A 15076-nucleotide genomic window follows, 5' to 3' on the forward strand; every position below is an offset into this window, starting at 1 on the left:
CAGCCTTGTGGCCACCAGGTGAGAATCAAAGCAAATTGAACAAGCTGTTACAGATACATGGTTTAATCTTTGAATGTACAACACTGTGCTATATTTTCCTGAGGTTCTTCTTGTTAATTAATCTCCGAGACTTCCTGGAGAGCTGGCTACTACATCAGTTTTTCTGTAGTCCTGCTGACATTTTCCAGATGATAAATCCTTTCCACAAAATGTTGTAGCAGATGTTTAAAAAAAAAAGTGGGATATTGTATTGTTATTTTAATTTGGACGAAAGCCATGAAATCTCTTGTTTTTAAGGAATAATTTATTTACTATCTGGTCATTAACTTTAATGTTGACCAGATCCTTTACTAAGAATAACTCTAACATTTAAAAAAAAAAAAACATTTACATTGCTGTTGACACATTTTTCACGTATTATGTAACCCAATTAAATACAGAGCTACACTTGGAAATGAAGAATTAAACCATCGGCTCCAATTAATGCTCTTAATTGTAACAGACATGTACAAGATCATGGGAGGAATAGATAGGGTAAATGTACTTCGTATGTTACCCAGAGTAGGGGAATCAAGAACCCGAGGACATGGGTTTTAAGGTGAGCGGCCGGGGGGGGGGGGGGGGGAGTGGGGGGGGGGGGGCAGGTTGGTCGGGTGGGGTGTTGTGTGGATGGGGAATGTTGGTGGGGGTGGATGGACAGGTTTAGAGGGACATATGGGCTAAATGTAGGCAGGTGGGTATAGTGTAGATGGGGCATGTTGGTCGGCGTAGGTAAGTTGTGTTGAAGGGCCGGTTTCCATGGTGTATGACTCCATGACCCTGTTATTGAACAGGAGACAAACTAAATCCATGTGATGGCCTGTAATCAAAGGAGAGGGTTGAAGACATACAATCCGTGTTCTGCTCTATTACACCAGAAATCATATATATAATTGATCTTGCTGTTGTGAGTACTTGGAGACCAGCATTTACAAGAGAATTGTTTTACTGAATATTCACTTTTTTGGATCCTGCTTGATAATTTGATTTAGAAATGTCTACCAATGAACAAAGTTAGCCATCTGTTCAGTTCTGATGTTTGGCTTTGAGTCAGAATCTTGTCTGAACTTTGCTAAGGTGACTCAAGCCGGCTTGGTATTTGGTATTTTTTTTTATATGGAAATAAAAACAAATTTCAAGAAGAGAGTTGGGTAATCGCCAGTAACAATAGCTAATATTGGCAAATCTCCATCAGTAACTGGTAAACTTGTTTTAGGTTTTAACTGTCCATCCGCATTGATTAAAAATTCAAACATTAATATTTATTTGAAACTGAGAAATTCTTGAATAGATCATGATTGCCTTCCCAGCATTTGTGCTTAAAAATGTTCAGTTTCATAATGGAAATGTTTGTATTTATAGATCCTGGGAACATATTTAAGCAGATAGGCAGTTAGAAATCTAACAATATTTGAGATCTTCATTGAATCAGAAAGATTTAGCATGGAAACAGGCTTTTCGGCCCACCATGTCAATAAATGATCACCTGTTTACACCTGTTGGTTCATGTCCCACTGAACATATTTTCACATACCCCGACACCTCACGCTCTTTGTCTCCTTCATGACTTCCGTTTTCCAGGCCCCCACTCCCTCATCTTCACTATGGATGTCCAGTCACTCTACACCTCCATCCCCCACTAGGATGGCCTTAAAGCCTTCCGTTTCTTCTACGACCGCAGAACCAACCAATCCCCATCTACTAATATTCCCCTCCGCCTAGCTGAGCTGGTCCTTACCCTCAACAACTTTTCCTCCCATTTCCTCCAAATCCAAGGCGTTACTATGGGCACGCTAATGGGCCCCAGCTATGCCTGCCTCTTTGTAAGGTATGCCGAACAATCCTTGTTCGAGGCATACTGTGGGCCTATCCCTGAACTCTACCTCTGCTACATTGATGACTGCATTCTTGCTACCTCCTGCACCCATGCAGAACTCACTGACTTCATCCATTTCACCACTAACTTCCATCTGGCACTCAAATTCACCTGGACCATATCCGACATCTCCCTACTGTTTGTAGACCTCATGTCCTTATTCTTTAGGAAACGGGGGATTCTCCTCTTCTATTATAGATGAAGCTCACCAGGGTCTTCTCTATATCCCGCAGCTCTGCACCCACTCCCCATCCCCCTACTCGTAACAAGGACAGAGTCCCCCTTGTCCTCACCTTCCACCCTACCAGCCAACGAATACAACATATAATCCTCCAACATTTTCGCCACCGCTAACGGGATCTCATCACTGGCCACATCTTCCCATCTCCTCCCCTTTCTGCTTTCTGCCGTGACCATTCCCTCCCTAAACCCTGGTCAATTCGTCCTTTCCCACCAAAACAAGCCCCTCCCTGGGTACTTTCCCTTGCAACCGTAATGCTACACTTGCCGCTTTACCCTCCCCCTTGACTCCATCCAAAGACCCAAGCCGTCTTTCCAGATGAGGCAGAAGTTCACCTACACCTCCTCCAACCTCATCTACTGCATTCGCTGTTCCAGGTGTCAACTTCTCTATATTGGTGAGACCAAGCACAGGCTTGGCGATTGCTTCTCCCAACGCCTCCACTCAGTTCGTAATAACCAACCTGATCTCCCAGTGGCTCAGCACTTCAACTCCCCCTCCCATTCCAAATCCGACCTTTCTGTCCTGGGCCTCCGCCATTGCCAGAGTGAGGCCCAGCGCAAATTGGAGGAACAGCACCTCATATTTCACTTGGGTAGTTTACACCCCAGTGGGTTGAACATTGACGTCTCCAATGTCAGGATGTCCTTGCTTTCTCCCTCCATCCCCCTCCCCTCCCCAGCTCTCCCACAGCCTACTGTCTCCACCTCTTCCTTTTTCCCGCTTCCCCCCCGACATCAGTCTGAAGAAGGGTCTCGACCCGAAACGTCGCCTATTCCTTTGCTCCATAGATACTGCCTCACCCGTTGAGTTTATCCAGCATTTTTGTCTACCTTCGATTTCTCCTGCATCTGCAGTTCTTTCTTAAACACCCGTTTACACTAGTTCTGTTATCGCTCTTTCTCATCCACTTCCTACTACACATCGGGGCAATTTACTGTATAAAGGCCAATTAACTTATTGGCTCGCATGTCTTTGGGATGTGGTCAGAAGCTGGAGCACCTAGAGGAAACCCATATTGTCACAGGTGAACTTGTAAACTATACACAGACAGCACCCTAGGTCAGGATTGAAACTGGCACTGACAGATGCCCTACCAGCTGTGCATTGGAATATAATGGCAGTACACTGGGTTATAAATAATTATCAAAATTTCCCTACAGATCCATAATTCATGAAGTGCCATTTGTCTTGTTATTTATTAATGTCTCACTTATATCTAACTGAAATTGATGTTTCTCAGTAATTATTGTTGTAACTCTCCGAGTCATAATTCCTAAAATTAGATGAAACTCAATGTGAATTAATTGATGCAACACCTTTTGTAATTCTGAAGATAAAGTACATCATTCTTTCCGCCCAAAGTGAATGTATTTTGGATCGATTGAAGTTTTTCAGATTAAGATTGGCAAAATTGGAACACGTGAAAGCTGACAATAGAGGTGAGATAGAGGTCAGGATTAGGTTTTCCCTTGTTCCTAATCTAAGATTTTGCTGTCATATTAAATTAAAACCTGACTTTAAAATGAGAAAGTATTATCATAAGATTTATATTACCATATTTCATTAATGCAAGGTCTAAATGCTTGTTCTCGTCTCGTCAGAAAAATTCTAGGAGGCCACAATAAAAGAAACCAATTTCCCTCAAATATATGACCTAGACAAAATATTTTACTATATTTAATTTAGTTTGGAGAAATAAACTGATGATAAGGTCATTTCAATTTTGTGGTAACTGAAGTAAATCTCCAGCAAGCTGATTTGATGTGTTGCAAGTAGCTATGAATCCTGTTATTTCAGGATTTTTTAAAATAGTTTTTCAAAATGTAGTAATGATATTTGTCAATTCTATGAATTGACACAAAATATATTTTCTTGTTGAATGGTTTACAGATAATCCAGCAGTTTTTTATTTGCAAATCTTGCTTGGACAAGTATATCTAGTGGACACCATAGTGAACAAAATATTTTCTTGTTCATTTCACCAGGATGAAGTTATGACCTCAATACTCATGAATTATATAACAATGCTACCAACAATCAGGAGATTAATGCTATGTTTGCCTTTATTGCAAAGGTTTGAAGTCCAAAGTAGATTTATTTTTGCTGAGATCATCCTGAGGGGAGTTGCTGAGAAAGTGTGGAGAATAAAAAATGAGGTTTGTGTAAGAAGGAACTGCAATGCTGGTTTAAACCAAAAATAGGCACAAAAAGCTGGAGTAACTCTGTGGGACAGATAGCATCTCTGGAGAGAAGGAATGGGTGACGTTTTGGGTCGAGACCCTTATAACCATATAACCATATAACAATTACAGCACGGAAACAGGCCATCTCGACCCTTCTAGTCCGTGCCAAACACATAATCTCCCCTAGTCCCATATACCTGCGCTCAGACCATAACCCTCCATTCCCTTCCCATCCATATAACTATCCAATTTATTTTTAAATGATAAAAACGAACCTGCCTCCACCACTTTCACTGGAAGCTCATTCCACACAGCTACCACTCTCTGAGTAAAGAACTTCCCCCTCATGTTACCCCTAAACTTCAGTCCCTTAATTCTCATGTCATGTCCCCTTGTTTGAATCTTCCCTACTCTCAGTGGGAAAAGCTTTTCCACGTCAACTCTGTCTATCCCTCTCATCATTTTAAAAACCTCTATCAAGTCCCCCCTTAACCTTCTGCGCTCCAAAGAATAAAGCCCTAACTTGTTCAACCTTTCTCTGTAACCTAGTTGCTGAAACCCAGGCAACATTCTAGTAAATTCTAGTAAACCCTTCTTCAATGAGGTTAGTGTAAATGGCCGTTGATGGTCATCAGGAACTTGGACTGAAAAGTCTGTTTTTGTGCAGAATTAAGTGAGACGGGAGAGATTTAAGAAGAACCTCGGGGGCACCATTTTCACATAGAGGGGTGGGTATACGAGCTGCCAAAGGAGATGGTTATAACGGGTACAATAACAATATTTGAAAGACATTTAGACTGATACATGGACAGGAAAGGTTTGGAGAGATGTGGGCACGTGGTACGTGGAGATGGAACACCTTTGTCGCATTGTGCAAGTTGTGCTAAAGGGCCTGTATCTATGAGATGTAACACTATAACTCTAATCTCAATGACTGTATATCTGTAGTGCAATGTTGTCTCCATATCTCTGCTTTAGTCAGTGCAGGACAAATTCATTTGATTAATTGATTCTTGGGAAAAGTGTAGTGTTTCGTGGAAGATATTTCCATTAGCAAGGGCAATTTTTTTAAATAAATGATGATTTCATTGCCAATTCTGAGGGAGATTGACATGAGATATTGTTTCCTCTTGATTGTCCAGCTAGAACAGGCGGCAACAACGTGGAATAAATTGGAGGGTGGGACGAGAGAATATCTAGTATTGTGATTACATTTTTTTCTAATGTAAAAGGCTGCAAGCGTCTCAAATTCTTCATCTCAGAACATCTAACAATGTTCACATCAGAGTACCTGCAAGGTACAATTATTGTTTTGGATACCCATCGTCTGGGCTTGTGCAGTAGGACAAGACAAGACACATTCACACCTGATCTTTTGGAAAGGTGAAGCACTGGGCCATTTAGTAATAATTCTGTTTCCTCTTGTGTCCTTATCAATGTGACTATGAACAATGATCATAGATTATTGCACAATGCTACATCAAATTATTGATGTAATAAATAAATAATTAAGTCATCGGTTTGTTCCCAAACTAAAGATTTGATCATGTCTGAATCCAAACAAGAGAGTGCTATTTGGCATGGTACTAATTGACATACTTGAACTGTTTGGTAATCTGCTTGCACACAATGTGGTAGCGTGATTTTTAGAAAAAGGCACAGCGTGTCTTAAGATTGGCCACGAAGAGCTACAACTGATAGTATTTACTTGCCGGTTGATGTTTTTCAAGGGCACGTCTTGGTGCCAATCCCAAGTAGGTCACTTTTTTTGTTTAAAGATCGGTACAAATTGAGACCATTTACCTCATTGTAGACAACAATGGGAGTTCACATAAGCTGATCAGTTGTAGTGCAGCCGTTAATAGTGTTGGATCAAATCACATTTGATGTATCTTTGGCAAATGACTTCACTGTCGCTCTAGGGACATTTGGAACCTAATTCCCAAGGAGCAGTTGCCACAGCTTCAGCTAGGGTTCCAATTAAAGGTTTCAACGAGGAACTTCTATTCGTAAGTAGAGTAACAAATGCCTTTCCACCCCCCCAAATGTACACATATGTACACACACACACACACACACACACACACACACACACACACACACACACACACACACACACACACACACACACACACACACACACACACACACACACACACACACTCTGTTTACCATCATTAAGCCACGCACATGGTGCTCAATGCTGATTTTAATAGCAGTGGGCATACAGTCTAACCAGCAGATGTCTTGGCATTAAGACAAATACATCATCATTAATGATAAAGTAGACAATGCCCCAGCTGAGTAGTATTTGCTTTGGCCAAGGAACCATTCTTCAGGATGTTAATAGTAAAGTGTATAAGAGAACATTCAACTGTTAATCAAAGATTTATGACTTTTTATTTTTTTAGCAATGAAAGCTGGAAGAATGATATGTGAGAAGGTAGAATTATGACATTAATTTTTTAGAAATTCAGTTTATATAAACCTTCAATAGTCTGTCTCATCAGGCACCTGAGCTAAATGGCAACCCACAATTATTTACACAAAACACAGATGTGCATTATGGCATCAATAATGATCTAAAAGTAATGTATATCAAGCTTCTGTGATCAGAAAATATTGCCAACCTACTGAGAAAACATTATGCTTCAATGATATACTGTGAAGTGCAAAACATTGACTGCCAGAGTAATTAATTACTGGAGCATGTGATCAACATAATAGAAAGCACACATTTTTAAAAAGGGGACATTTTAATTATAAGGCCTGCTTTAAACCTTCCAACTCATGTAGGTGATGATTATGAAAATTATGAAAAGCTGATTGCAATGTAGGCAAATATGAGGTCATTCATTTTTGAACAAAGAACTTGCTAAGTGGAACAGTGGAAGTCAAAAGCAGCTTGTGAATCCTGGTACAAAGATCATTAAAACAGCTTCCAGGTATAGAAAAAAAATCAATTAAGCTAATAGATTGCTGGCTTTGCCTCTCGGAAGACTGGAACACACAAGGTTAAAAGTTATTTTGCAACTGTAGAGATTGAACCAGAGCATTGTAAGACGTCTAGGCACCACATATTTATAAACTCTTTATTTTCCTCTGAGGGAATGTAGTGTAGATTTGTCACAATGATCCTTGAACTTCACCGACTATGTTTTGTGATGATGCAAAGTGTTGACCCTCCTGGAAGTAAGAGGGTTGAGCAATATTTTGATTAAGATTTTATATTAAAGAGAACTTGTTGGGGAGATGGGAAAAAATATTTCCATTGGTAAGGGAATGTAGGTGAGGAATCATAACTTTAAATTAAATATAGAACTAGGCTTTTTAGGAATGATGTTGGGAAATGCTGCTTCAGGCAAAGAATGGCTGACATTTTTAAACTTTTCCACCATTTGCAATGGATGCTATGGCAGTCTTGGATTTAAAATGAACAATTTAATACGTTTGGGCAACAGCAGATGTGGTCATAGGTTAGCCATGATTTTATTAAAATTCCATAGTTCGAGCCACCGAATAATTTGTATAATTCCCCATATTCCCAATGCGTATTGCGGTAGAATTAAAATGCATTTATTCCACGATGCAATGTTCCCGAGGACGTGAAATCCATAGACACTGCAACCCAGGTTACCTTAGCCAACTTGCTTTTATTTTGAATGGTGTGATGATCGGCTTTTACATTGGAAATAGATTGAATGCTTTCGATAAACACTACTAGACATCAGAATACAGTAACATAATGCAGAATAGGAAGAAGTCACACACCATCTTGGCTTAGAAATATATTATTTTTCTGTGGTTGTTTTGTTTAAATCCTGGATCCCTCTACAAACAGCATAGCAACAAGGTAACATAGCAACATAGGTGGTTCTTCAATTCCTTGAGGTTAATTAGGGATGTGAATGAATACTGTTTTTTGCCAGGGACACCCATGAACCATAAATACAAAACCAGGAATATTCCTGCAATTTATTGTTAAATTATTCATTTGATACTTTTTATGGATTGCTTTTAAGAATCTTCCTCTTAAGTAACTCACAAGAATGCAGCAAAGTCTTGGGAAGGGTGCAACTTTAACATTTTCTCATTTATATTTTAAAAGTTAAGTAGATTAACATGTTTTATTCACAAGTCTGGGAGTCTATGGGTACTGTGGTTATGGTTCATAGGTTTCTCCTATGGTTTATGGTTACAGTGATGTGTTTTGCTGCAGATTATTGACATTTTGAATCGATCCAAAATAGTTTTAGATGGATATTGATGTGAAAGAGCCAATGTAATCTCAGAAATCCTGATCACTCATGCTCACAAGAGCTTGCATTCATGTCAGTCATAACTTCACTCCGGGGAAGACGTGTTTTAAAATTGCCCAGCCAGATCACCTGACTATGTCTCCCCTATGTAAAAAAAAAATCAGGTTCCGTAATTGATTTTAAAATTTGGCACTGATATGTACATCCTCGAGTCATCCCGTCACTCATTCCTTCTCTCCAGAGATGCTGCCTGTCCCGCTGAGTTAAAGAGTGCCCACGGTAGACTCACGAGTCACTACGGTAAACTCACGGGCTACTTACGTTCTTACAACAAGTTTAAAAGTTAAAAATGTTTACTTCAAGAGGAACCACGAGTTTGATTTGCTTTAAACTCGGGATCACTCGTGAGTGGACTCACACCGCGAGCCAGGGGTTTAACTCACCTGGGATTCCATGTAAATGAGAATCTGGGGTGGGCAGAGTGCCTGGCATTTCCTTACATAATTCCAATTTAAGACTGGATAATGTAATTTTGATGATATGTATTTAGAGTTTAAGGAGGCATTGTGTGTCACTGTTCAGGCTCATAAAAAATGTTAGAATAACCAATGGAAAGCTAGATAATTACACCAGCTTGCTGGGTAGGTTGATGACATGTAAATCATAACCATTGCAATAAAGAACTATACATTGGCTCAGTAATTTAATATTGAGGACTATTATGAGTATTCAGAAAAAGTACAGGTGGTGTTGAGTGATGCAAAAGTCTGCAGATGCTGGAATTTTGAGCAAAAATGTGCCGGAGGAACTTGGCATGCCAGGCCGACTGTTCTCCAGTCTGAAGAAGGATCCCAATCCAAAATGTCATCTGTCCACTTCCCTCTGTAGATGCAGCCTGGACTATTTGTTCCTCCAGCACTTTGTTTTTTGCTGCTAGTTAGGGTTGAATATTTCATGGATGTCATGATCCAGCTGAGGCAAAGGGGAATGATTTGTTGCCATATGGTAGAATGAATAATGAAGTAAGTGATCGTTTCAGCATTTGGAGGGGGATGGGGGGCGAGAAGAGGGCGGTGAAAGCCAATAGACTGAGTTGGACAAAGTGAAGACTTCTGGGCTTATTTGTTCTTTAAAGGAATCGGAATGAAATCGGGCTGCTGTTCTTGGATGATACGCTACCCGTAACAGGCCTTCTTTTCATCAAGGGTACTTTGTCATTCTTCCTTAATGGCAGGGTAGTGAAGAGCAATCTGACCATCTGATCCCAGCATTTTGAACCCCTTCAGACCTGTCAAGTCAGTAAGAGCTTCCCACATTAATCAGATGCTGCCAGCTGCTTTCATTAATGCAGATTTCATACACAAAATATTCCCTTTTAATATTTAGTTCATGTCACTAAACATTTACAAGTAACCCATTTTGCCAGCCTTTTGCTAACTATCTTGACTGATGGGTACTTGTTCGTCCCTTATTCTTGTGTATCTTCCTGTTAATATGCAAGTATATATTTTCCAAGAAATTATTAATTCACTTAAATTATAATTTAACTTTCAGCTTTTCGCTAACCAGGTTTTAAAAAAATGTCTTGCCCTTAGCCATATCAAGAGCTTTTTGCACATGATGCAATTCTGAGCTGGTATTTTATCCCTAATGACTCTTTTCCTATGGTAAATTAGACTTTAAGTAAATTGATTTATGTGAGTATTCAGGTGATAAATTATTTCATACTAAAAATATGATATGTGCAATTTGGTGTGAAGTGTCGGGTTCAACGAGCTATTGACATGCAAGTTTATATTGCATTTTGTTTTTACCAGTAAGGTTTGGATGTCAGAGTAAAATAAAATATATAATAATAAACCATCACTTATTAATCTCAGTGAAGGGGAGCAATAGTTATTGAAGCTCATTGCATACATTTCAAGAATCAATTGCGAGCAAATTAACAGGAGGTGAACAAAAAAATTATATTCTCCTTTTGTAAACCAGCATCTGCAGTTCCTTGTGGCTCCAGATGCTATTCCAATTTATTTTACTTGCTTGGTAATTGAATGTACAGAGAAAGAAAGTAAAATGAAATAAAATATTGAAATAATTGAGTCTATAAGATGATAAATCATAGATCTTAAATTAAGACAAAAATCAAGGAATATTTATATAATAATGAAAACTAGAAATAGAATTGGAAAAACATTCTTACTTTAGTGTTCCAGCTGATCACTGGAGAAACTATTTAAGATGTAGAAATGCTGATGAGCTACTAATATATTTAAGTCGTTCTAACATCATTTGTGACAAACTAAGTATTGATAAGTCTTGCATATATTATACATTTCATTTTATCTGTGTACTCCTAGATTGGATATATATACACAGCACAGTATTGTAATATTCTGACATGCTACAAATAGGCTGGTTTCCAATATGTAATTATATCAGCCATTGTGTGGTCATGTGTGGCTTCTTCTCCATCTTTTTTTTGCTTATGTCTATATATGTTGATCTCAGTGAAGTGGAACAACAATCTGTTTATTTTGAGGAGAAAGTTTGGTATATAAAATTATAAGAGACATAGGGTATATGGTCAAAATTCTTTTGCTCAAGACAGCAGGGGCGGAAATCGCTATAAAACCATGGGGGGGACACAATTTCTTGGTGGCCACATGTGTGTGTATGTGTGCGTGCGCGCCCACACACACACACACACACACACACACACACACGCACGCGCCCCTTCGGCCCTGGGCCCAGTGGACAGTAACATCGGGAGTTGACCTGGTTGGTGACCGACTCTGAACTCCAGCAACAGCAGCTTCATCCGCCCCGAATCGTGGGGGCTTCAGTCAGCCCGCTCGCTGGGATTTTCATCGCCCTGCGCAGCTTAAAACCAGCCGCGGGATCTTCCATCGCCCGGCAGGGGCTTCGACATCGGGAGCTTCAATCGCCTCGATGCAGCAATTTGACCGCGGGGCGATGGAAGATCCCGTGGCCAATTTTAAACTGCGCCGGGCGATGAAAAGCCCCGTGAAAGGGGCGATTCAAGTTCTGCTCTATGATCTTTGCTCCACCGGGACATCTCCCTCTTCCAATCACCGTGCTTTATCCTCTGCTCACCCCCCCCTACTTCTGCCTCTGACCGATACCTCCCTCCTCCAATCATCGCGCTGAACCATCATGTCCTTCTCCCCACCCCAACTGCCCACTGATTGACGTCTCTCTCGTCCAATCGGCGCCCTCGCCCATCAGTCCCACCCCCACTGTCTCACGAAAAGCGGAGATTTTTAATAGTTTTGTTCACCGAATTAAAAAATCCGGATTACAAAACATGGGGGGGATTGTCCCCCACCTCTCAAAACATGGGGGGGACGTGTGCCCCCCCCCCCCCCCCCCCCCCCCCCCCCCCCCCCCCCCCCCCCCCCCCCCCCCCCCCCCCCCCCCCCCCCCCCGGGGGATTTCCGCCCATGCAAGACAGGAGTATCAAAAACAAGAGGTCATAATTTTAAGTAAGAAGAAGGAGTTTCACAAGAGATTTAGGGGAAGGTTTGTTTGTACAAAGGGTTTTGATATTTGGAACTTGCTGCCAGTGTCGGGGGAGTCAAATACAATCACCACATTTAACCAACAGCGAGATATTTTAATATCCACGTCAGGAAAGAATGCAGGCAAATGAGAATAATGTAGATGGGCAAAGAGGTCAGCATGGACTTGTAGGACCAAAATACCCCTTTTTTATGCTGTACAACTCTGACTTCACTGTGACCCACTTTGAGAATAACTTTGAGAACTTCTCTCAGGATAAAATCTGTCTTGTCTTTGTAAATTTTCTGTCGCATTATTAATTCCCCACAGACCTGATGATTCATTTCAAATGCTACTCCCAACAACCATCTAGGAGAGATTCCTAGGGGATAGACCTTTCAAAGAAACCTCAATACCCACATTTTTAAACTCTACTTAAGAAGCCATTTGAACAAAATGTCAATGTTGGATTAAATGTGGAATTGAAAACCATAATCACTTTTGACACTGTTCCTTATTTTTTGCTTTCTTTATAGAAGTTACAGAAGGAATGCGTATTAGCTCAACAGGTTTTGAAGAGTTTAATCCAGATGTGTTCGCAGCAAGAGGAATTTCAAGCTTTGAGCCTCATTGTATGTTCAGCTCAGATTCAGGAATAGAGATGACACCTGGGGACACTATTGATTTGGCCAAAACCTTTGTGGATCCCATAAGGTCAGAGAAGGTAGAGGTCCAAAACTATATTGATCTATGCCATTCTGGTGAAACTAAAGCTCAGGACTTAGACAAGATATACTGGGAAGAAAAGATGATACCTTTTGTAGATGACATTCGAGATGACACAGAAGCCTCCTCTGAAATTATGAAAAAGTCAACAGAGGAGGCAAAATTAATAGAAGAAATAAGCCCTAGCTTGAGCCCTGAGGAACCAACAACAGCGCCGTATGTGGAAGAGCCTTCAGATGAAGATATTTCAGAGAAGTGGGAAATGGGGGACACCCAGCAGAGTACTCGCATGACTGCTACATGCTCAGTGGCAGCCCAAGTTATGCTCACTGAGATAGAAACCATAGTAGATCCCAATAGTGGGAGCAAATCGCAGCATGAACAAGAGACTAAACCAAAGCAAGGATCCGACCTAGTACCAACTGTGACTGTATCAGAACCTGATGACGACAGCCCAATCTCACAAACACCTACTCCCTCAAGTTCAGGTAACAATTGTTTACATGAGTTACAACAATAGGTTGCCAATGTTCATGTTGTGTGTATCATTTGTCTTTTGGTCATTATATTACAGTAATTGTACTATCTGTATATTACCTTTGGTTGTTATTTTTCTTTTATTTGCCAAATTGATGTAAAACATTTTTGAGTTGGTGTCATTCTGTAGTCTTTACCTATAATTTGCAGCAGGGTTTCTGTTCCTAAATTACCCGCCCAATTACTGCAGCCAAACTGTTTTACCAGCAGGATAGAAATGGAAGTGTATTTAAAATTTGACTCTGACAGCCAAATGCCAAAAAAGCAAATAAATTGTGAACTTCTAGAGGGAAGACTACATTCATATTTTGTTTTTTCAAAAATTGGCTTATAGTGGTTGATGCGTGGCCGGCAAAAGTACAGTTTTAAACTGCATGTTATGGATCTTGATCAATAATCTGGAGGTTCACCCATTCTTGCTTTTTCTTATCTTTTCCTCATGATGATTTTCCTTTAGTTTTAAAGAAAGAATGAAATTGCATAATTGATAAAACCTACCCCTGTCTTTCGCCTTATCTTCCTTTCGCCTTTTATTCTGTTACTCTCAGTCTCGGGGGTGTCTGAATAGATCAGTTAACGGCCATCAAACCAGATTTTCCATCTTTGCAAATATTTATGTTCTAATCAATCAATCAATCAATCAAGCACTTTATTCATCCCCGAGGGGCAATTTAAGAGGGCGCATTACAGTAGCTTTTTAAAAAAAAAGAAAGAGACACAATCAATGAAGAGACAAACATTCAAAGCTACTCTCTGCACCTACCGGTCGACCGCACGAGCAGTGACCCGGCAAGGATTGGGTTGTCAGCAGCAATACAATAATAAAGAACACACAAAATGTAACACAAACATCCACCACAGCATTCATCACTGTGGTGGAAGGCACAAAAATTTGGCCAGTCCTCCTCCATTTCCCCCCCCGTGGACAGGACCAGAGTCCAGAGTCAGTCCAGGATCGGCTCTTCCTCACCGGAGACCGCGGCTTTAGATTGTTGTAGGCCGGCGGTCAAGATTTAAAGTCCCCGCCGCAGCTAAGCCCTTATTTATAGTTTATCTATCATTTTGCCATTTCAATATGATCTATTTTCTCCAGCAACAATGTTCCACAAAACTGTATATTGACTTCCACAATCCCAAGCAAAGAGTTAGAAGTTTACATGTAATGGTATCAAAAATCAACATCGTTTGTTTCGTGCCTTTTTGTTTCAAGATAGTGCACACTAATCTAATTTTCACTGATTAAATGAGGAAGATTGTGATTAGGGGAATAACTAGCTTCATCTTTTATTTAGTTGTACACAGAAATGTATGCAACATTTTATTTGGGGGAAAAAAAACATTCATCACATTGCTTCTTTCTGATTGCACTTTTTCAGACTGTAAAAACTCAATTCTCTGATTTTCCTTTTTCAATCTGTTGGTCTCTTTTCCCTGTGATTCTTGTGTTAGCATTGATGGTTATTGGCAGAAATTTGAATCTTGCAGTGGTCCACCAGCTTGCTTGCCCATTTCATAGTTCATAGCAAATTTTAGGTCACCCTCTCTGTTCATAATATAGCATTATTTATTGTGATGGGCCTTACATCTTTGAGTTATAAATAGTATTATTTATGTGGTGCTACAATTTTATTTTAGCGTTAATTTCACATGATTATTTTGTGGCAGTTTGTAAATGAGAAAACAATTTCTTGAT

At 40.1% G+C, this 15076-nt stretch overlaps 1 protein-coding gene across 3 annotated transcripts in view; it reads left to right on the top strand.

Moving 5' to 3' along the window:
* The window catches only part of rtn1a (reticulon 1a), a 136103-nt gene that overhangs the window by 53865 nt on the left and 67162 nt on the right, over positions 1-15076 (top strand). For 2 of the 3 annotated variants that reach the window (XM_055640335.1, XM_055640336.1), the window contains exon 3: positions 12657-13334. The exons of the other annotated variant lie outside the window; for it this stretch is intronic. In XM_055640335.1, coding sequence (XP_055496310.1) covers positions 12657-13334 — 678 coding nt within the window. The remainder of the gene's footprint in view (positions 1-12656; positions 13335-15076) is intronic. 3 annotated transcript variants of the gene reach the window in all.

Source organism: Leucoraja erinacea, chromosome 9 (assembly GCF_028641065.1).
Source record: "Leucoraja erinacea ecotype New England chromosome 9, Leri_hhj_1, whole genome shotgun sequence".
Classification (NCBI taxonomy): domain Eukaryota; kingdom Metazoa; phylum Chordata; class Chondrichthyes; order Rajiformes; family Rajidae; genus Leucoraja; species Leucoraja erinaceus.